This window comes from Ips typographus, linkage group LG3 (assembly GCF_016097725.1).
Source record: "Ips typographus isolate SLU linkage group LG3, UJ_Ityp_2.0, whole genome shotgun sequence".
Lineage (NCBI taxonomy): Eukaryota > Metazoa > Arthropoda > Insecta > Coleoptera > Curculionidae > Ips > Ips typographus.
Window position 1 is genome coordinate 11,506,837 of NC_138424.1, and position 23,252 is coordinate 11,530,088.

The window sequence follows — 23,252 nt, forward strand, 5'->3', positions numbered from 1 at the left end:
GAGGTTACAACTGGAAAATGAGTAAAGAATTTTTAAAATTGAGCAAAAGAAACCTACGCTCACTCGTAGGTTTGGGTGGTACCAAAATGTACCTAATAATAGTCATATTACAGGCCAAAAGGACATTGTGGCACCCGGAACAGTTTGTCCAGAAACCATCAACATTTCTATATAGGATCCGTTTTAATTATATTCAATTTTTAAAGTCCCTACGGCATGTAAGGACAAGTGAGTGGTACCGAAATGTACCACTATTATAAATTTTCTTTTTTTTTTTGGAGAAAACATGAATGATTTATTATTTAGACTGCTTTATTAGTTAAATTTAATTATTTAGTTCGAAAAGGGTTTGAAGTTGTGGAACTGTATACTTACATATGTTTCATGTATGTGGTATAAGTAGGTAAATAATATTTATTTTTCTTGTACCACTCTAACTTTAAAAACTACTACAAATACCATAATATAAAAATACTTTTGTTTATTAAGTGAAAAGTTGTATCATACATATCACATTAAAATTCTCACAGTTAATATAAACATACAAAATTATCCACATAACCAAATTACAGCTCACTTAAAAAGTCACATGGCAATAATAAGTAATTAAAAAGCACCCTACATGTAATACTAGAGTTCAGTTTTTGTTTTGAGAGTGTGTTATTGTCACTTTATTCGCTTATTGCATGCCTGTAACCGTGGAAATGGTTACCAAAAATATTGCTAATCTAATAGTAATAATAAATTAAAATTATTCGTATAAACTAAAAGTTTGGAACTATTAAGCTTCATTATTAATTAACCTATCGTTTTGTTTGTTGTTTTTCACAATATCTTTAGGAGCTCGTGAAGGGATTTTATTTTGTTTCTTAGGCTTGGAACTCTTCTTTTTGGACAACAGGTAGATAGCACCACTGTTAGCAAAATATTCTGTAATTTCGGATAGTTTCTTCCCGTGCGTTTCTGGTAGGAAAATGAATGTGTACACACTGGCCAGGATGGAAATGACCGCGAAAAACCTGAAATTGTTTTGTTATAAATACAAATATGAATACTAGAAACTAAAAGACAGTATTACCATTGGATTCCAACGATTCCACCAAACCAATCTTCCAGAGGATAAAACATTTGCACCGAAGCGAACAAAATAAAATTGTTCACACTGTATGCGATTGAATGGGCTACTCCTCTAATTTCAATGGGGAATAGTTCGGCTGTCATGGTCCATGGTATTGGCAGTAATCCAATCATTGAAGTGATTACGTATAGAAGTAGAAGAATAGTGGGAGCTGATGTCATTTCCGACGTTCCTGATGGGGATAACACACAGTAATTTTGTTGAATTGTTCAAGTTAATTGTTAGCTTACCTTCCAAGATCCATTTGGTAAAAAATCCAGAAAATAGCATGCACATGCACATACCCAGACCGGAAACCATGATTAACGGTCGGCGGTGGAAGCGTTTCAGCATGTAAGTGTTGACGATTGACATCAGAAAACGGACGGTACATACTAGGATTGATGCTAAGTAAGGATTGATTGAGGAGTGAGTTTGCTGGAAATTAATAAAATACATTTTATAACATATAATGCAACTATAAATCACAATGATGAATAATCAAATAAGGCTTCTTAGGATAAGTTATTTCTTTGTCACAATTGTTTACAATATTTTCCCAGACAAGGTATTAAGTCAGCAATAACTCATATTCTTTCAGCTTTTATTAATAAAAGCAGAAGAAGAAAATGGTATAACGGAGTTAAATCCTGCCATCTGTATATAATAATTGCAATTCTTGATACAACACGTTGAAGAAAAGTTTGATATAGAAAACGATTGTTTCACCATCTGTAAGATATGTAGCACCATTCCCGTAATCATGTGAGATACACTCTTGTATAAAAATCTTGTAAACACTTTAAATGCGTACATTTTGTAGAATCGTGAATAATTTTCACTAGGGTAAAAAACTGAATCGCCTAAATCAGCTCAAGAACAACAAGGCTCCTGGTAGCGACACAATCCCGTCAGAATGTCTCAAAAATGAAGCTCATGCCCTGTTAAAACAGTTCCGTACCGTGAGTTGTACCGTGGAAAGAAGAAGTAATCCCAAATAGTTGGAAAGGAAGCATTATAGTCCCCATGCATAAGAAGGGACATAAAATGCCCTGCTCGAACTATCGTGGGATATCCCACGTCTGTCACTTATCTTACTGGAAAAATTAACTTTCTATGTTGATTGTCAAATAGTGTGGCTTCAGGAAGAACCTCTCCACTGTGGACCAGATTCACAATTCAGTAACTCATGGAGAAATGCTCAATAAAACCATTTACCAGCTGTTTATTGATTTTAAGCAAGCATATGACAGTATTTTGAGAGTCGAGTTGTGGAGTGCGATGGCGGAATTTAGAAAACCCAAAAAACTCATTAACCTCACAAGGGTATGTATTGAGTGATCGGCTAGTGCGGTGAGGGTTGGAAAGAGAGTCTCGACGTTTTTTTCAATCAATAACAAACTTAAAACATTGCTATTTGGAGACCAGAGACCACGTCTCATACTGGCTTTTGCGGATGATATAGACATCGTTGGAAATTAGACGGTTGTCATTAAAGAAGAATTCTTCAAACTGGAAAGTACTGCCAAGGAGGTTGAGTTGAACGAAATAAAAACAAAATATATGGCTACCATAAGGACCGAACGAAGAGATCGAATCGGTCAGAACGTCGCAATGGACCAATAAATATAACTTTGGGTACATCAATTGAGATATTTGGGGGCTACGATAACGTCGAACAACAACATGACCGATGAAATCAATGCGAGGATACAGAGTGGAAATCGTTGCTGGTTTGCATTACAAAACATTAATAAGGTCTAAGAATACTTCTCGTGGTACAAAGATAAAAATCTACCGCACCTTAATCAGACCTATTTTGAAGTATGCCTGTGAGACTTGGACTATAAAGAAGCAAAATGAGAACCGGCTAAGAATAGCGGAAAGAAAAATCTTGAGGGGCATATATGGACCAAAAGAGACGAAAATACACAGCAGTATCGTATCAGAATCAACATGTAACTGGCAGAAATATACCAAGAAATTTGAAGAATCTTCAAATCCTAAATATCGTTAATCTAGATCTAGAGCGGATAATGGTGGATAGGCAACTATGGAGGCAGATCGTGACATGACCCACCCAGGGTTGTAAAGGCTACAGAGAGAGAGATACTAAACAACTGAATCAAAATCTCTCGTAAATGAGCTGCACTAAGGGTAACGGTCTTTTTGTTGTGTTTTACACTATACTTTTTTCCTAAAACTCGAATTTTCTTGCACTATTTTCCCGTTTAGAGCAGTTGAAGTAGGTATCTTTAGAATAGCTAATAGAGACTTGGTTGAACGACTTTTGATATTAATTCGAGAGTAACTACTTGTAATATGGTAATATGTTCCATGATCAACATAAAGGTTTGTTCATCAAAGAGAGCACAAACATCTCACTGCTCAATAATAGACTGATTTAATTTCCATAAAGTGGAGAAATTGCTAGCATTGTCATATGTCAAAATTATTAGAATTTGTTTTTGAATTAAACATGTAGGTATTGTAATAAATATTTCAAAATAAAGCAAGCTTATTCATACTCATTTAAAAGAAAGTGTAGGAAAACGAAACGTTCAATATTGATTGACTGTTAGCATTATGTTAATCGCACTTACCTCCAAGAAAGTGACCGAATAAAACAACGTAATATAAATTCCAGAAAACTGCTGGAAAAAGAATAACCCAAACAGGATTAAAGTGGGTTTATATCCACTGGGTAACAAAAACTGCCTGATTTTCACTCCAATTCCAGTGCCTCTTATACTCTCTTCCTCCAGCTTGATTTGCCGTTCCTTTTGAAGTAGTTTCAGTTGTAACTCTGCCATAGTCTCAGTCTACAAAATTACTTTTAGTGTCTCTCGAGAAAACTTTCTTAACTTACTCTTAGTTCAGGTTGTGGCTGTTTTCGATGCAACCACGTTAAACCCTTGGTAGCCTCTTCGATCCTATCTTTTGCTATTAACCATGGAGGACTTTCTGGTACAAAAAACTGTATAAGCAGAACGGGAACGGTGGTGTATATCAAGCAAGTCCAGGCAACAAATCTCCAGCTTAGGAACCACCCCTTAAGAAAAGTTAGCATCATTCCTGAAATAGATTTAATGGTAAAAGTGAATTTGCTCGGATTTAGTCACATACCTAAAGAGGCAAAGGCTGGTGCTAAGGATATTAACGAGCCTCTGACGTCTGCCCTGGCAATTTCTGTTATGTAAACAGTAGCAGGACTGCTTCCCCAAGCTGTAATCATTGATTTTTAACTTTAAGACATAGTATTAGAAGTAAAGGAAATTTTACTGTTGGCTATTCCTGTCAAAACTCTCCCTGCAATAATCATAGGAACATTCCAAGCAGTGGCTATAAGAGTCCATCCAATTACACTGGGAATTACAGCCAGTTTGATTGTATTTAGCCTTCCTATGCTGTCCATCAAAAATCCAGCAGTCAGTCCTCCTATTGGGGTTACTAAAGCCACAGCACTGGCTGCATAAAGTAGGTACAAATCAATTAGTTATTGGAAAAAATTGAGGTGATCAAACAACTAACCAATCCAGGACGATTCAGTTCTGGTGGCAACAATTTGGTCACTGCTGGTGACATTACTGGCATCCAGCACCAAGCTGGGGATTAAAATGGCTGAATAGGCCATACCAATACCTACTACAATATGGTAGGAAGCGGCAAGAGCAGCTGCTATTAACTGCAATTTAAATTCAGTTCATTTTGACTGTATTCCAATTAATGACAGTTCACCTGTGGATAAATTACGGACAGAGATCTTCCTTCATATTTGGTTAAGGATCGGACGCTGCATACTATTTCTGCTAGTTTTTGGTTTTTGTGTTCTTCTTGTTCTAAACGGGCTCTCTCACTTTCTTCAACTCTAAAATTACAAAGTAAAAACCACTATAAATACAGAAAATTTAAATCGCAAAAGTAGTCCATTTTTGTATGATGATTTAGTCTGAATTAGTAGCATAAATAAAGTCATAGATAATGACGCACAGAAGACTAGCCTAGAGACACAAACCACCACTTACGAACAGGAAATAATCTATTATAATATAACCGATCAAAATCATATAAATAGTATCGAGGTAGACAAATTTTGTTTTTTTTTTTGGTTTAAATCAATTAATTATTAGCCGGATATGAGTCAAGACCTTCAGGCTATAATGGATGGAAAGTGCGTATGTGCATTTTGCTAAAATGTATTAGGATATTAAAAAAATGGTTATTTTTACTCATGGTACATGATACCAAAATTATAAAGAGGGTTTAATATTCTGTGAAAGGTTACTTACAAGTAATGAAGAGTACTGAGTAGATTACCAGACGAAAAAGCCAGAGAAATGTTATAATCCGAAAATCGATATAAAAATCCGGAAATTTTTTTTATGTGACAGGCAACCATTAAAAACTTTTGTTATCATCAAAAATTGAGCAAAAACTCATAAGTTCTGCTTGGTTTTCACGTAAATTCGAAGAAAGTAAAGAAATTGCAATTTTTTACACTATTGTAGTAGCTTATATAGATTGTTTGTTAGTAAAAATATCTTACAGTAGATAGTAAGATTGAATTGTAAAATCTTCAAAATTTGTGCACAGTCAAGTTTTATGTAGAGAAGTCAGAAATAAAAAGTACAAAAATTATTTTGCAGGTAGTAAGCAACTTAAAATTCAGAAAAAAATGTCAGACACTGTAATTATCATTTGTACATAATATGTCTGTTGGTACAGGCAATTTCCAACTGGTTTCCAACTAAAAATCGTAAAATGTTGGCTGTTATTCAGTTGAATGCTCTTGTGACATTGATATTTTTTGGTTAATTTACATTTATTAAATAATACTAATTATTTATTCATTTTATTTACGAATTTTGCAAAAAAACTTTTTGCGTTAACTTAAAACTTATTTTATTACTTTTTTTGAACACAATTTTGACATACTCTTACAATCAATTTAAGTCGTAAAATGAATAATTTTTAGGCTCTTCTTATATCTGATATTACGGAAAAATTTACATTTACAAATAATTATAATAAACTAACTAATTAATGTAGATAATTTTTTTTAATATTTACTGATAATTTTTTTATGGTTATATAAGTAGATTTGAATTTCTGTTTGTTTAACGTTTATTTGCTTAATCAATTAAGTAAATAACCTCCTTTTTTATCACAATTGTAACCCCAATGATAACACCAAGAGTGTCAAAGTGGTTGGTAAATGTTAGTGCAATGAAAGCTGATATTTTCCCTTCTAATACACGAATTAACGTCAATAAATAAATGAATCAACCAATCATGGCTTAGTTTCTGTTTTAACAAATTACTGAAATACTGTTGACTATTTTTCTTATACTTTCGTTATGTTCCATATTTCTACCTTCCAAATTGACCTTTACCTTCCATGGATAATACGAGTAGTGTATGTATATCAATATATCTTGCTACAATGGTTTACTTTAACAAATACAAAACAGGTACTTAAATCCAAAATTAACAAAATATAGAAAGTTTTACTGTTATTCTCTGCATTTAATTTGTTTCAGCAAATAATATCTCTAATAATAAGAATAATGAAAAGACGGTATTCTTTTCTGTATTTTTTTCTAAATTTATTGTCTGAATTTGAAATTAATTAATTATCTTAACTACTTTTGAAGCGCGCTGTATAAAAGTCGATAATTAAAAAAAAAATTGAGGGAATTGAAAGGATTTGTAGTTATCAACATTTGATTGTTTTTTAATAAATCTTGAAATAATAAATACTACTCATATTTCTGTATAATTATGTAGGCAATACTATTAAGCTCAAAGTCTAGCGTTTATCTGTGCAGTAAAATTTAGATCACTTTATTATTGATCATTAAAAACAACAATACAAAATAGGTACTAGTGCGGTCTGGCAAAATTGAATAGGTAACTATAACAGGTGGAAGTTGTTAAAAGCTAATGTTGTTGTTCAGGCTAATTTATACACCAAATTATTAATGTCATTATGTTTAAAATCGATAGCAACCGCACAAAAATCAACAAACTAGTACATTAAAAATGCAATAATGAAATGCCATTGTTAATTGACTGGTTTGTTAATGATTTATAAATTATGATAACGTTTCAATTTAGCAGTGACATTCAGGGCAAGCCAACAAGGTCAATGGCTGAAAAAATACGTTTGTTATATTGGATTTAGAAATATCCCTTATATAATTGTAAATCCAATTATGTGGGGAATAAGATCAAATACATCAGCATAATCTCAGCAATATCATCATAAGCAAGAATTTTATATTTGGAGAAGATAAAAAGTATGATTTCCTAAAAATAAAGTTGAACAGTTTAGGAAATAGGGTGAAAAACAAAAAATACATTGTTAAAAAAATAATTTAAGTAAACTGTACCCACTTTGTTTATTTATTGTGCTAAAGCTGGAAATCCCAAATCCTTTTATCATATCATAATGTATTTGCATTTTATATAAATACTTTGAAAATTAGATATTTTTAGGTTTTACATCATTAATTTAATGTTAATTGAGTTTGATCTCTGAATCAAATCTTATTATTTTAAATTTTTTTAAAATTTAGTTAACTTTCAATTATTCTGATATTCAAACATTACCAAATGACTTCGAGTGTATATAGAGTGAAGGAGTTCAGGTGAGTTCATGATGAATCACTCTGTAAATATGAATAAACTCTTTAAAGCACTTTGTGATACAAATTTTTGTTGGCAATTAGACAAATATCTTGTCTTATCATGTTACTCAATTTGCGTTAATTTTATCCTAATAAGAAACCATATACCATACAACAGATAGTAATCTATAAGTACCTACCTAATATTTTTTGTAGTATTCAGGAAGTGAAAACACGTTTTGGACTTGTCCTTCAAATTCCGAATTTGTCTTATCCAAGATTTGTAAAACTTTGAGAACATAACCATCAATTTTCCTAACCATTATTTTTTCTAGTGGCTGCCATTTCAGAGATTAGATATTTGTTTAGTTTTGAAACCTGCACTCAAAACTTAGAAGCTTCAGAAGTTAATTATACGTAACACTCGTTATTTAGTCTACGCAAAGCTCAAAACCACTTAATTTTTTGATGCAATGATTGCAACTTCACAAAAATTGTTTTCATCAAAATCAGTAAAACTATAAAGATGTTCTTAGTTTTTTAAACAAATGTTCTGTAGTCCGAAAGCTGTCAAAAATATTATGTCTAAAAAAACAAACTTTTATTTAATTTCCTCAATTTACAGTGTAATTTCCCTATATTAATTTAAATGTTTAGTAAATACATGTAATTTTTCTTTTTACGTTAAAATTGTATACTAATCAAACGGTAGACTTTGATTTCAATATTACATATTTAGCTATTTTCGAGATATCAACCAAAACCACGAAAACGTTAGGTTTTATCAAATATTGGTCTTTGAATTTTAAAATTTTAGTGGTTTTTCTAAGAAGACTAAGATTCTAAAAAACTGGCTACTTGTCACAAGAGAGTCGTACTATAACAATTGAAATATTTGCTAATAAGTAGCCCTAACTTTAAAGTTTTTAAATGTCATTATGGATCATTTCTGCTAGCCAATACTCTTCATAGTTATGACAATTCTCGTTATTAAAGCGATTTGGTTCAAGCTAATTTCGACCATCAAGACGTTTGCTTTTTTATTCATATCACATTGAATATTTGTATGCTACTGACATTGAATTCCACATTGTGTTACTAATAATTTTAACGAAATTAACACTTTTATTGAACAAAATCCATCCATACTTATGGCAAATCCCAACTTTTGAGTGATTTGTTTCAAACTAATTTGAATTGATGACGAAAAATTGACATTTTCTAAAATTTAATAGTAGAAATGGATAAATCGATTAATTTAGTGTTAAAATTAAACAATTGAAATAATGAAATTGTTTAATTTAATACCTAAATTTGAGACTAAATGTTCTTAAATTTTGAATTGATTGTATTCATGAAATTGACTGTTTTAAAGTTAAAGTTTCAAGAGAATAAAAACACTAAATTTCATGAGTACGATCGATAATTTCAGAACTTTTAATGTCAAATGTAATCACTAAAATAGTCAATTTCATTACTTTTACTGTCGAATTTGAGTACTGAAACATTTAATTTTTCTATCAAATTTATATAGATCAATCAATTTCATGACTACGATAGAAAATTTCAGTGTCAAATTTAAGCACTAAAATAATCAATTTAAAATTTTTACTGTCGTATTTGAGTACGGAAACATTCAATGTCATCTTTTTTACTATCAGACTTATACACTAAAACAGTCAATTTCATGATTGAAACTGTTAAATTTAACACTAAATTAATCAGTTCAACTATTTCTACTGTTCAATTTGAGCATTAAGTAAGCAATTTCTTCAATTTTACTGTCAGTTTAAGCACTAAAACAGACAATAACAACATTTTTAGTGTCAAATTTATACACAAAAACCGTAAATTTCATAAATTATTTTTACTGTCAAATTTGAGTACAAAACAGTATTGAACGTATTGAAGTATTGAAAAAAACATTTGACAATAACAAAAATATATTAAGACAAAACAATTGAGATTTGACAGAAAAAAGATGACATTTGACAGAAAAATTTATGAATAATTAATTTTGACAAAAAATTTAACATTTGTTACGAAACAATACATTTAACAGAAAATTGACGTTTCATCGTTTTGATCGATCATAATGACATTATTTGTTTTATTTTTGACTCTATAGCTATAATATTTAATAATAATAATATCGTTTATTTAGCTAGTCAAGCTATATACAAAAACGACAAAAGCAGTCACAATTATTACACCAACTGACTTCGCAAGCCAATAATAACAATATGTCCTTATACAATCAAGTCAATGTCAATACTTTAATAATACATATTCTCTTAAATGTTGTTTAAATTTATCTAGGTTTTCGCAAATTTTAATATTAACAGGTAGACAATTAAACTCATACAGACCTCTGCATAAAACAGTGCTGGCTAATGATTCCGTATTACATTTGTTAGTTAAAACAAAATCGTTTTTGTTCCTTGTGTTATAATTATGCACGTCACTAAAGTTAGTTGCTTTGCCACACAGGTAAGATGGTAATAATTTGTTTTTAATTTTATAAATAAACACAAATGTATTAAATACGGTTTTTTGTTTTACCGTTAAGAAATCTAACACATTTAACATGATTTTAATCGGCGTGTACCGGTTGCTTTTAAGAATTATACGCATTGCTCTATTTTGTATGGTCTGTAAATCATTTAAAATATATGCCGGCAAATTGTAAAAAAGTGTACTACAGAACTCTAAGTGTGGCGCCGCTATGCTGTTATACAATAATAACTTAGTGCTTACAGATAAATTTCTCCCAACCCTTGCTATAAAATTAACCTTTTTTGAAAATTTTCTTGTTATGTACAGTGCATGTTCGTAAAATGTCAAATTGGCGTCAAAGATCACTCCTAAATACTTAATTTGCTTATCATACGATATTTGTTGATTTCTTAAACTAATATGTACATTACTTATGTCTAGTTTAGACAGTAAATGTTGTTTTCCAAAAACACAAAATTTAGTTTTATTTACATTTACACTTAGACTATTACTACAAAGCCATTTGCTTAAACTGTTAATGTCATAATTTATATAATCTTGCAACTGACTTATGTTTGGTCCACAGATGTAAATCATGGTATCATCTGCAAATAGTTCGATTTTCGTGTACTTTACTGTCTTAACAATATCATTTATATATAAAAGAAAGAGAAATGGACCGAGAACAGTACCTTGTGGTACACCATTATTTATTACAATGCAATCAGATGTGCTATTTTTAAATTTTACAGTTTGTGTTCTATTATGCAGGTAAGATTGAAACCATTTTAATACAGTGCCTTTGAAACCCATTTTATTCATTTTCTTAATCAAAGTATCTCTATTTATCGTTTCAAATGCCCTTTTGAAATCCAAAAACACTGCTAGTACATAATTATTTTTGTCAATGCTCTTACGGAATTCGTCACAAATATTTATAATTACTGTCTCACATGAATGTCCCTGGCGAAAGCCTGATTGATTACTTACAAGTATGTTATTTTCACTAAAAAAGTTTTGGACTTGTTCTTTTACTACCATTTCTAATAGTTTTTCGTACACTGGTACTTTATTTATAGGTCTAAAATCAGAGCATAAATTCGAGTTTGTCACTTTGGGAATCGGCACAATTGTTGAGCATTTCCATAACTCCGGAAACACCCCACTTGAAAGTGATGCATTTATCACATCTAAAATCCTATTTGCAGCTACGTCCATGACATCCTTAAATACTTTGGTTGATATTCCATTTTCATCTCCTCCGACTTGTTTCATAAGTTTAATATGCTTTTTTAGGTCTGCCATAGAAATTTGTTTAAACACATCAATAGATGATTTATTTCCAGAAACAATCTCGGTTACATCTTCTAAATGTGCATTTGGTGGGATTCCATTAATTATATCTGCAACACTGTTCACAAAGTATTTGTTAAATTGATTTGCTATACATGACCTATCTACAATTGCACCTCCCTCAAATTTTATTAAGTCTGGCAAAGACGGATTTTTTTCTGGAAGTAGAGTCTTCAAATGTTTCCAAAGTTCATACGCATTATGTTTATTGTTATCTATCTTGTTTATATAGAATTTGTTTTTTTCAATATTAATTTGTTTGATAATTTTATTTCTGATGAATTTATATTCATTCCAAGTATTGTTGCTTTTGCTTAAGATTGCTCTTTTATACAAAACGTCTCTATCTCTCATCATACTTTTAATATCATTAGTAATCCACTTTTTTTCTTCGTACTGCCTTTTTGTAACAATTTTTTGTATTGGACACATTTTACCCTTTCCAGGTAGTCTGAAAAATATTCCACAAACTGAGCGTTTTCCTTTTGTGGTGAATGGTACAACACACTGAGGAGATACTTTGATTCAGCCGCAATAACTTCAATGGACAACAGCCACACCGAATCTTGCACGCACTCATTATTGCGCATTTTGTATTTAATGCCATTATTGATCAGCGCAATTACACCACCCGTTCTTTTGTTTGTTGATTTACATAGTTCGATTCGGTACCCTTCAATTTTCAGTTCTGATTCACTTATATCATCAGTTACGTGTGTTTCTGACATGAGAATAACTTTCGGTTTCCAATTCCTTATCAGCAATAGAATTTCGTCCTTATTATTTAAGAAACCTTGGCAATTTAGGTATACAATATCGGAATTTGCATAATTCTCCAAAGAATTTAATTGCTATTGTATAAACTTCCTACGTTGCAATTGTTCACTCTGTCTATAAACTTCGCACTTAGTCACATCCCACACAGTGTGATCCGTGCTTAAACTTAACCCATATCTTTGATTTGAGTCTTCGCAGTTTTTACATTTTTTAAAGTTATTTACACACACATTTGAGTTATGATCACTACCGCATTTACCACAAGCTTGCTTATCTTTACAGTCTTTGCTCAAGTGACCGTACTTACAACAATTTAGACAACGTATCACCCCGTAATCAATGAAAACTCTGCATCGATTCCATCCTAAGTTTACTTTCTCTTTCGAAATAATTTTGTCATATGTGGCTGAGTCAACCTCAAAAACTAAATTAAATCTTTTATTAAATACGTTGGTTCTTCTGAGTAAGTTCATTTTAAAGTCGCTTCTATCAGCGCTTAGGTCATTTTGTCTAATAATTTTTTCTATGATAAGCTCATCACCAACAGCATACTCATTTTCATTTACACCAACAACTTTCAATCGGTGATTCAATATTTTTGGTCGATCAACTTGATATTGATCACCGAGCTTACTTTGAATTTCAGTCTGCACATTAGAAATTTCCTTTTCATTTCCGCAATTTAATATGATTCCACCTCCTTTTGTACTCCGACCCATTGACACGCCAACTCCTATTTCTACTGGATTTACTTTTCGTCTTAAATCTTCCTTGATTTCTTTCGGTTCACTTTGATCACTTTTTTTCTTTACAACCAATACTTTATTATTATTGACGACCGCATGTGCATAAGACTTTGATGTGCATGGTAGATGTTGAACATTTTCTTCATTATAATTTAAACTCTTCAACTCAGCAATTTGCTGTTTTAAAATGGCATTTTCGGCAATTAAGTAATCGATTTTTTTATGCATTTCATTAGTATTATAAGTTAATTTTTCTAAAGCAGCATTTAGCATTTCAATCGTATTTTGATCTATAGAATTCTCCTCAATCCTGCTTCTTTTCCTTGGCCTGTCACCTCCCTTGGCGATACATGCCTTACATTTCCACGAAGTTTTCTTGGTGTGAAACCCACGCAATTCCATACTTTCACACTTTGCATGGTAAGCATTTTTGCGCTATGTACATAAAATTATTGATTTTACATCTTCAATAATCTGTTTACAATTTGCACATTCAGTATCAGAATTCTTAAAAACGTTGTTGTCGTTGAATTCCATCGTTTATCAGTAAGTACGAAACGTAAACAGTCCCGATCGGGACCGTTTCAGTACACAAAATCTGAAGATTTCTATTGTTTAATGTTGTACTGCCGTTATTACTTTGGTCACAACTATAAAGCTTTCTACAGTTGTAGAAAACAACTTGATCTAATCACTTAACAATTTTCACTTAATTTCGACAGTTTTATCCAGTATAAAACTTAAATTATTCAGGATCGACAGATAACGCGTACTTCAATTGAGCAGCGCACACGACACATCATTGAGACACATCAGTTGAGACTGATGTGTCTCAATGATTATATATATTATGATGTCTCAATGATTATATATATTAACTTATTAACAAGTACTGTTGTAAGACAGCGTAGAAAAGCCTTATTTTTCTTAAATTTCGACTTCAAACTCAGAATTTACATTCACATTACAAACACTCCTCGAACATCGAGCAAAATTAGATCAAATTTCTCAGTTTGGCAACATTACAATCACACTTCAAACCAAATTAGGTGAATTTGGCAATTTGGTATCAAAAAGTCCATTTATATCGAAAGATTCTATGTTTTTTGGGCTCACAAGACGACGGATAATATACTATGTAAGCGAGAATTATAAGAACATTATAGACATTACTAAGTAAGGACTTTTATGCCTTACTAAGTTGTAGCTTCATAACATATCTGTCAAATTTACACTATCTTGTCAAAATTTAAATTTTACTGCTCTCAACACACTCTTGAAAAACTCATTGACATTTTTGTGTTTTTCGAAAAATTACAATTTTGTTAAAATTAAAGTTAAAACACTTTTGTAAAACTGTTTTGCTGACAAACATTAAAAAATTACATACAATTCATGCATATTCACCATGCAACCTACATAGTAAATCAATTTGTAACCTACAACTAAAATGATATTGCTTAAATAAAAGTGACTTTGACTTGGCCACTAGCAAATATTCAAAGATTGCCAGGTCGTCTCTATTATATTGATTGCAAATTTTCAATAATTATTTATAGATTCGTTTTGCTTGTGTCTGTGAATAATCCATTAACGAAAGGGGGCTTGGTTAGATTTGCGTGTGCTAAATTTGGTATCTAGTGACTGGGATGGTCAAGGTTGCGTGTATACTTACTGAAGATTGAAGCAACTCGTCCTGAAATGAACAAAAAAATAATTAAAATCAAGCGTGTAATACTTTTTTGTTCAGTTTATAATAATTATTTTAGTATGAACGGGAATAGTAGGTGTACTTGAATTTCCACTTAAAAACTGCTGACTTGGGTACAACGTTCAATTTGTTAATCAGAGCTAACTTTTAAAATAAACTTAATTCCAAACTTACCCAATTGGATCCATTTTTAGTGCTGTTAACTCTCCTTAGGGTATTTATTCTAAACCAACATAGTAGCTCAAGAACTAGGAAGAAACGTGCTCTGAAATTAAAACGTGAGCTTTTAGTATTGGAATTGTACACTACACACACAATCTTTACTCAGGCAATCTTGTTATATCAATAAATTGGCTAATACCTCGATTTTAGCTGAAGTAACAGCGTACAATCACGAGTACTAATAATTAATCGCGATTATGGAAAATCGCAAAACAAATAGGCTACTTGTTCAAATTGTAATACAATATAATCTTATCAGCTTAGTAACTAACACTTAAAAGTGTTTCAAAGTCAGGAAACTACAATAGTCTGAGACTGAAAGCTTTATGTAACACCCGGTATATTACCCTGATTACATTGATGACAGCCACTTGAATTAATTTAAATTGAATGTTATTAAAGTAGTATATAAATCAAAGCTGTTGGCAATGGCAATGAAAATATTCATATCTGCTGATGGTCGTCGTATCGGAGTTTCTTGACGTCACCAATGACGTGTGATTTGCACAACTGTTTAAGGTATATTCACACTTACTTGACATAATTTCTGAATGATGCTTGACATGTACTTATTAAAGTTATTTGCATTGGCGTAAGATATATTAGTCCTGTCAAGAATTTCTTTCATGCAAATTAATACAGTCAAATGAGATTTGACACATAGTTGATAGTTATGTACCGTGAGTGGACATATTCTGCCCTCCACCGTGACCGCAGGTCTATTGTGGCTCACACATAAGTTAAAGCTCATCCAGAATACTCGACTCCCTGAGGAACCGAAAAACTGCTCTGGATGAGAGGTTGTCCAGGTCTCCTCGGCGTACATCCACGAGTTCAAATATGGAAGACCTGGAGTTGGCCATCTTCCATATACCAGCGGCATTTGGCGTCTTCCGCCAGGCCTATCCGGTGCATGTGAGCCCTTAGCTGACAGTGACCGGTGTACAGCGCCGTCACTGCCCTCAGGTGTGGTCTGCTGAGTTGCAGGAGATTGTTGGTCCTCTTCTTAGAGGGCCCCTTAATAAACTCCTTGGAGTGAGCCAACCCTGTAGCTTTCAGCCATAGACATTCCCTGTGAAGTCGGAGTGACCCGGAATCCACATCAGGGTAACGCTGTTAAATTTTCCAAGAGTGTTAAGGACTTAATGACAGCCGAGGACCGGCTTTGACATAAAGCGACCTGAGGAGAGGGCACGAACAGCGGCCTCACTGTCTGTGAAGATTTTTATCGATTTCCGCCTAGGGGGGTTTTTATTCATCATTTCCCTAGAGCAGATCTCGATGGCGTAGAGTTAAGCCTGCAGGACCGTCGGTGTTTGTCCCAGTCCCTCAGTCAGACAGCCTTGGCACAGAAAACCCCAGCTCCAGTCCCTTTCGAGGACTTTGAGCCGTCCGTAAACCAGCAGATATCTGCTCGGTGTAGGTCATCAGCCCGTTCTGCTCAGTCCACTCTAGCTGGTACGAGGGTCCTGTAGCAGAAATCGGTGGCAGCCGTGCCCGGCAAAACATCGGAGGGCTAAGCAAGGGACTCGCGATTTAGAATTTTCGCAAGTGGCCCTCGAGGTTCCATGTATGTGGCCAGGACACGGGTAATATGAAAGAGCCGGTACGAGGCCATTCTTGCCTCTCTCTTCAGCAGGAGCTGAAGGGGGGGGGGGGTAAGTTAAGGAGGCACTCTAACGCGGACGTAGGCGTTGTCTTGAACGCCCCCGTGATTAAAAGGCATGTCTTTGGAAGGAAGACAGTTTCTTCGCTACGGAGCTCTGGCGGCTTTTGCCGTACCAGACTAAGGCCTCGTAGGTCAGCACAGGTATAATTGTGCTAATGTAAAGCCAGTAGAGCTGCTGGGGCCCTAGATCCCAGGATTTCCCACAGATGCTTTTGCATCTCCAAAGCAGGATTTTAGCTCTACTGACTAGTCTGTCCACATGCGGGTTTCAGGTGAGTGTTTTATCTAGAATGACTCCCAGATATTTCACCTGCGCCGCATATGGTATTGTCTTACCAGAGAGGGAGGGCGGTTTAAGAAATTCTAACTTCCTTCTTCTGGTAAAGGGTATAATTACTGTTTTGAGCGGATTTACCCTAAGGCACTCCTTTACGCATCAGCTTTGTGTCAGATTGAGGACCTCTTGTACGGTGGGCAAATAGTCGTCTTCCCGGAGTCCTCTAATGAGTATGGTTAGATCGTCAGCATAAGCCTGGACCTCGACGTTTCAAAGAGCAAGGATGACCAGCAGATCGTCCACGAAGAGACACCACAGCAAGGGAGATAAAACCCCTCCTTGCGGGCAACCCCTCACAGGACGGAAGCCGATCATCCACAAACGTTGGGTTCTGCTACCCTCGCCTTGGCCGCCGCCGTGATTGTTGAGGGGAGTGCATTGTTAAAGGCACCTTCTATGTCTAGAAAGATGCCAACTGCTATTCCTTTACTCTCGAGGGTCTTTTCTATTTTCCCAACAAGGTTGTTCAAGGCTAGTTCTGTTGATTTGCCCGCTTGGTATGCATATTGGTCGGCATTGAGGGGATTTGACACATAATGTATGGACTTTTATATGTCGATGGATAGCCAATGAAATGAGGTTTCCAACGATATCACTACTTTTCTTCACCGGTTGAATCGTTTTGCCGCTAAAGGACGTCAAATTGACCATTATTTTCTGTTTATTTATTTGACTGACACTTTAAGGAAGTCGATGGATAGCCAATAAAATGAGCTTTCCAACGATATGGCAACACTGGTTGGTTGATTACTTGTTAGACCGCTAGAAGGCGTCAAAGTTGATAAATTGATTTTCCAGTTTTTAGTGCAGGGTTTCATTCAATCGTAAATAACTCGCTTATTTGGTCCACACTATATACGCTTTTGTACGTCAATAGATAGCTAATAAAATGGGCTTTCTAATGAAATGACAACATTGGTTGGTAGGTTAAACCGTTTGGCCGCTAGAAGGCGTCAAACTTAACCAATTCTTATCTTAATCGTTAGAATCCAAGCAACTGAAAACAGTTTTCAAACTTTTGATGACATTTTATAAGATTAGAATCCACATTTTTGTGTTTCTGACCTGAAAAACTCGTTTGTGAACCTCTTATAATACTTTCAAGAAACAGAAGACACTGATTGACTGTTTAAAAAATTGTTTAATTATCATAATGCAAGGAATATAATTGTAAATTTTAATTCTAGGCTAACAAATTACGTAAATGATAAATGCAATAAATCATTTTGTGTTCTTAAGTATCCAAAGATACACAATTTAATGCGAAACTATAAACTATCTATGTGAACTGTTTTCGGGAATACATAAATTTTAAAAACGAAGAACAAATACGTGGTTCAAGTTCAAAGATCAGCAATATAAACTAATAAATTGCAAGTTGTGAAATTAAATTTTGCTGCAAACTGTTTGAAGCTTCTTTGATCTCGAAAAAAAAGTCTTTAAAACTGGCAGATAATTTTATTTTTTTAACTAATGTAAATTAGCCTGGAAATATGTGTGGATGAGATAAGCTTTATCATTTATTGTAAATTGCAAGAAATTGAAACAAAATGTTTGATTAACATGATTGAAAATATATCAGATTCAATAATAGTTAAGATTTTTTATACTTTAGGGCTTGTTTTCGTTGGCTTAATGCTTAAATTTTAATGTGTAATTCACTTCAATTAAATACTGATTGTTTACGATCACATGAGAAAATCCTTTAAATTTTAGCAAAGTTTGCTAACTTGACAATTAATCTTGGACTTTAGGATAAAGTTGTTCCAATCCTCAAAGTAATCTAAAATGTTTTTTACTCGTGAAAAAAGGAAGAAAAAACATTAGTGTTATGTTTAATAAGTTGTTGAATTATATGTTTTCTCTTCCTTTTTTTACGTGTAATTAATCCTGGACTTCTCGATATTAAAATTAAACGTAAAAAAGTTTTTTTTTTCCACATGGTTATTCCTCAAATAAGTTTTCAATTCTCACTTTTTTCTCAAATCAATTCAGTTGGTGTTGTGATTGATGATTCTCTCTGAATAAACTTTTGATTTGTGACACACTTTTTTAAAGTTTAAAAATTGGATTTTTGATATTTGGCATTTTTCAAGATTTCAGACTTTTGTTCAAATTTATTATAGGAGTAGTGAATTATGCATTCAAATTTTTGTTATGTGACATTGCTGTTTTTTCGATTTATGAATGATGCACAAAACAGAATAAAATTACATAAAAGAGAACATTTTATTCAATCTTTCTTTGACGCTCGAAAAAAGCCTCTTAAGTAAGAAATAGACATAAAAATATTCTACAGGATGGAATAATAATTATAGTTCAATAACAGGATAATACCAGCTACTTAAAAGAGCTAAGAATAGAAAAGCTGTACAAATAAGTAACTTTAGTGCGTTTAAAAGTAAAACAAAGTGGTCATAGACTCCTACTTTTGAATACATTTCCGAGTCAAAGCCGACGTTTGTATATTTTGTTAAAACCAAATGTTAGGATAGCTTCCCGTAAATTATTTTAAACAGACCGAACAATACATTTTTATACCTTAAAATTAAAACGTATGTACATTGAAAACACCATTTTATCTCTATTCACATCGACGACTTATTATTATCAAACGCTGACCTAAAGATCCATAAACTGTAGCTGTCTCAACTGCTGACAGGGTTCATGAATGACTCAAAATACGAAAAACAAAACCAACAAATTATTTGAAGAAACATAACAAAATAATAGCTTTTTTGCAACTCAAAAGGCAATACAAAATCAACATTACGTCACAAAACAGTTTGGGCAAATAAGCAAATAATGTAGTATAATAACCAACTAAAAGCTGAGTTTTGATAAAGAGATCTTGACTAATTTGAGAATTTGTTATATTTAAAGAAAAAAACCACGTCAAGTCATTTTTAAGAGATCATCCTTTGATCTAACAATTAATCATTGTCAATCTGACAGCTCAGCAATGTTTTTCCATCCCCAACGAAAACATGTATTATTTTGCTTTTTAACCTTTTCGGATTAAATTTTTTTTTTTAATTAAAATTATTTTATTTTTAGAAAGGGAGCATTAGAAGCTTAATTTAAGTCCCTTGCTAAATATTAGCAAAACTTGCATGATGGTATTATTGAATTTATGTAGAAAACGGATACACAAAATAGCGCCAGGTCGTCTGAAATCGAAAATAGTATTGATAATCAAGTGCATGTGTTCAATTTGTGATTTCGATGTTTACAATTAGCTTTGTTACAAATTGCACAATTTAATTGGCTTGTAATAAGCTCAAAGTTTAATTATTTACCGAATATGTATTTCAACCATGCACCAGTAAATAGTTTTCATAATCATTGCTAAAACATACGGAAGATCTGCACTTTAAAATTCAAAGCTTTGTAGATATTTTTTTAAGATAGTTCTGCTCCCTTATTTGAGAAATTGGTGATATGACGTCTGAGATGGTTTCTTCCTTCATCATCATCATTTTTCTCCTGATCCTCGCTCAAAATAATGATAATTATGTTTCAAAAACTTATCTCAAGGTTTTATATGAAATAAGTTGCTCACTACAAATTACAGGTTTAAAAAACTGTAAACAAAATATTGTCATTTTTACACCTCATCCTGTATTAATAGAATTTTAATAGCAAAATGGTTCCGTAATTCTTTAAAAGTAAAATTAGCTGATTTTACAGTTATTATGATACATTTTTGCTTGGTCCTAATTTGAACTCTTATGGCAAATCCCATTAGAACACTAACTTATTCCAAGCCAATTTGAACCATAATTTCATTTATTTAAACATTCTAAAGATGACTTTTACGTCAGTCTGTAGAGGTATCAAAAATGAGAACATCTTCTGTAAGTATAGCATGTTTTTTAAATTGTTGACAAAACCAAATATGGTCTGCTTTCGCTTGCTTTTGCTCAGTGATTTATTTGAAGCAAATTTGAACCAAAATAGCATTTGTGCTTATAAAACTAAACTAGTTGATTATCAGTTTGGTAGCACTGTAGAAATGTTATTCATTATTAGAGTCCGGATTAAAAAGCACTAAAATCGTGAAAAAAGCTCTTAAAAAGCAAAATTATTTTCTTCAAAAAAGAATAAAAATCTGTAAAAAAGCACAAAACTCTTTCAGAGATTTTTTGGATTTGAAATTGCTTCAGAAGCATACGGAAAATTTTAGAGTATTTTGAAAACTTTTTTGGAAGCTTCTAAACTGCTTTAATATCTTCTGGGAGCTTCTAGACTAGTTGAAAAGCGTTTGTTTATCCGGGCTTATCTTTTAGACTGTTCTAAATGATTTTGAAAGCTTCTAGACTGTTTTGAAAGACTGCTTTAGAAGCATTTTGGAGTTTCTGTAGTGTTTTGAAATGTTTTTAGACTACTTTAAGAGCATTGATGGTCCTGGACTTCTTTTAAGACATGTGAATTTGAACTTTTGGAAGCTTTTAAACTGCTTTAGAAGCATACGGAAGCTCTTAGACTGCCTTGAAATGTTTTGACAGCTTCTAGACAAGTTGAAGATTATTTGGAAGCCTTTAGCGTGTTTTAAAAGCTTTTGGAAGCTTCTAGCCAGTTTTCGAAGGCTTTAGACGACATATTTGGAGTTTCTGTAGTAACTTCTAAATCTTCTCTTCTCTTGTAGTACCTATAGAAGCATTTGGGCAGTTTAAAGAGCCTTGAAGGTTCTGGACTGCCTTTAAGACATTTGAAACCTTGAAGACGGTTTTAGAAACTTTGGAAGCTGTTAAAATGCTTTAGAAGCATACGGAAGCTTTTGAGAGTTTCTCAAAAGCTCTCTCTGATCAGCCAGCTCAATCATATCAACACATTCTTCCGTTCTTCTTTTCTGGAGTTTAAATTCTTCTTTAAAATATGTTTGGCTTTAATATCGTTCACTCAGATTTCTTCTGGGCAATTATCCAGTTCAATCACATGATAAACACATTCTTCTGCTCTTCTTTTTTGGCGCTGATAGAACTTAATTCTTTAAACTATGTTGGCCTTAAACACCGTTAATTCAGTCTTCTTTCAAAATTTCTGGGTAATTAGCCGACTGGATTATTTGAACAGATTCTTTAGTTCTTCTTTTCTGACGCTGATAAAATTTAATTCTTTCTTAAAATATGTTTGGCTTTTGAAATCAATCACTCAGTCTTCCTTCAAAATTTTTGGGCAACTAGCCAGTTCAATCATAATACCAACACATTCTTCCGCTCTTCTTTTTTGGTGACTTAACTCTTCTTTAAAATATATTGGCTGATTAGCTCTAGTTATTCTAACTAGTTTAGTTTCTGGGAAATCCAAGCAAATATTAAAGTGATAATTTATTAAGTTTATAATGGCGCCAGACTGTCTGATCTGAGCGAAAATAGCACCGATACTAAAATTAATGTGTTAATTTTCTGACGCAAACTTAGTAGATTGTTAGGCTTAGGAAAAATTTCAATATGTCATAATGGAACATGTTGATCGACTTGCGAGCGGCAAAAACCTTAATTAATTGCATGTGTGCAACTAACAGCTTTTAAAATGTACGGTCTAGTTAAAATTCAAGGATTTTTTAGTTAAATATTATTATTTTCCTTTATAGTAAGATATCGTTTTTTGCCAGTCGTGCAAGAGAAGAACATGTAAAATAGTAATACTGTTTGATCATTGTTGGTAAGTCCAAGGACAATTGCATATCAAATTCCCGGAAACCAGTATCGTAAGCATTAAGGTGGGCTTCAATTTTTTATTTTTATTAAAGAGTTGAACGCCACTGGTTCAAACCTTAGAAGGGATAGGTAATTACTCTACCTGGGGTAGACCAGTTTTTTTTGTTACATGGGGAAAAGTTCATTGACTGTCTATATTAGAAAATGCTGCTTTACCATGAATGAAACTTGTACTAATACTGCTTGCACATACTGGTTCTGCTCGTTAAAAATCCATTTTCAACCAAATCATAGAGAATAAAAAAATTAAATACAGCTAACAAAGGGCACACAAAGAAAGTAATGGAGAGAAAAGGACTTACCATCCGCAACAAGTCAACGACCACTAAAATATTCGAACCGAATCAAATGCTTTTTAGCGAACCAAATAATAATTGCCAATCGCAAAAACGTTTCATAGTTCAATATGATGTAAGAAACCGGCTTCCTAACTCGAGACTACTGTGGTTCGAATGTTTCATGTTTCATATAC

General features: G+C 32.9%; 1 protein-coding gene across 3 annotated transcripts; it reads right to left on the reverse strand.

Moving 5' to 3' along the window:
• Nucleotides 1-466: 466 nt before the first annotated feature.
• On the reverse strand, nt 467-23,248 carry LOC145725973 (facilitated trehalose transporter Tret1-like). Of its 3 annotated transcripts, none has more exons than XM_081974898.1 (12): nt 23,083-23,248; nt 15,004-15,094; nt 14,794-14,814; nt 4,856-4,985; nt 4,649-4,802; nt 4,400-4,585; nt 4,244-4,342; nt 3,987-4,192; nt 3,721-3,939; nt 1,369-1,555; nt 1,079-1,310; nt 467-1,019 (listed from the first exon to the last, which is right to left on the reverse strand). In XM_081974898.1, exons 2-12 carry the CDS (start codon nt 15,015-15,017, stop codon nt 782-784), a joined length of 1,686 nt encoding a protein of 561 aa, XP_081831024.1. In that variant the 5' UTR covers nt 15,018-15,094; nt 23,083-23,248; the 3' UTR covers nt 467-781. The 3 variants fall into 3 exon arrangements, with proteins under 3 accessions (XP_081831024.1, XP_081831025.1, XP_081831026.1); XM_081974899.1 differs by lacking the exon at nt 23,083-23,248 and adding an exon at nt 15,191-15,225; XM_081974900.1 differs by lacking the exon at nt 23,083-23,248 and adding an exon at nt 15,154-15,193.
• Nucleotides 23,249-23,252: the final 4 nt, after the last annotated feature.

Coding starts and splice junctions, on each gene's coding strand:
- LOC145725973 (XM_081974898.1), bottom strand. Junction 4,586..4,648: donor AACTGAATCGTCCTGGATTG/GTTAGTTGTTTG, acceptor TACTTTATGCAG/CCAGTGCTGTGGCTTTAGTA. Junction 4,193..4,243: donor ACCAGCCTTTGCCTCTTTAG/GTATGTGACTAA, acceptor AATCTATTTCAG/GAATGATGCTAACTTTTCTT.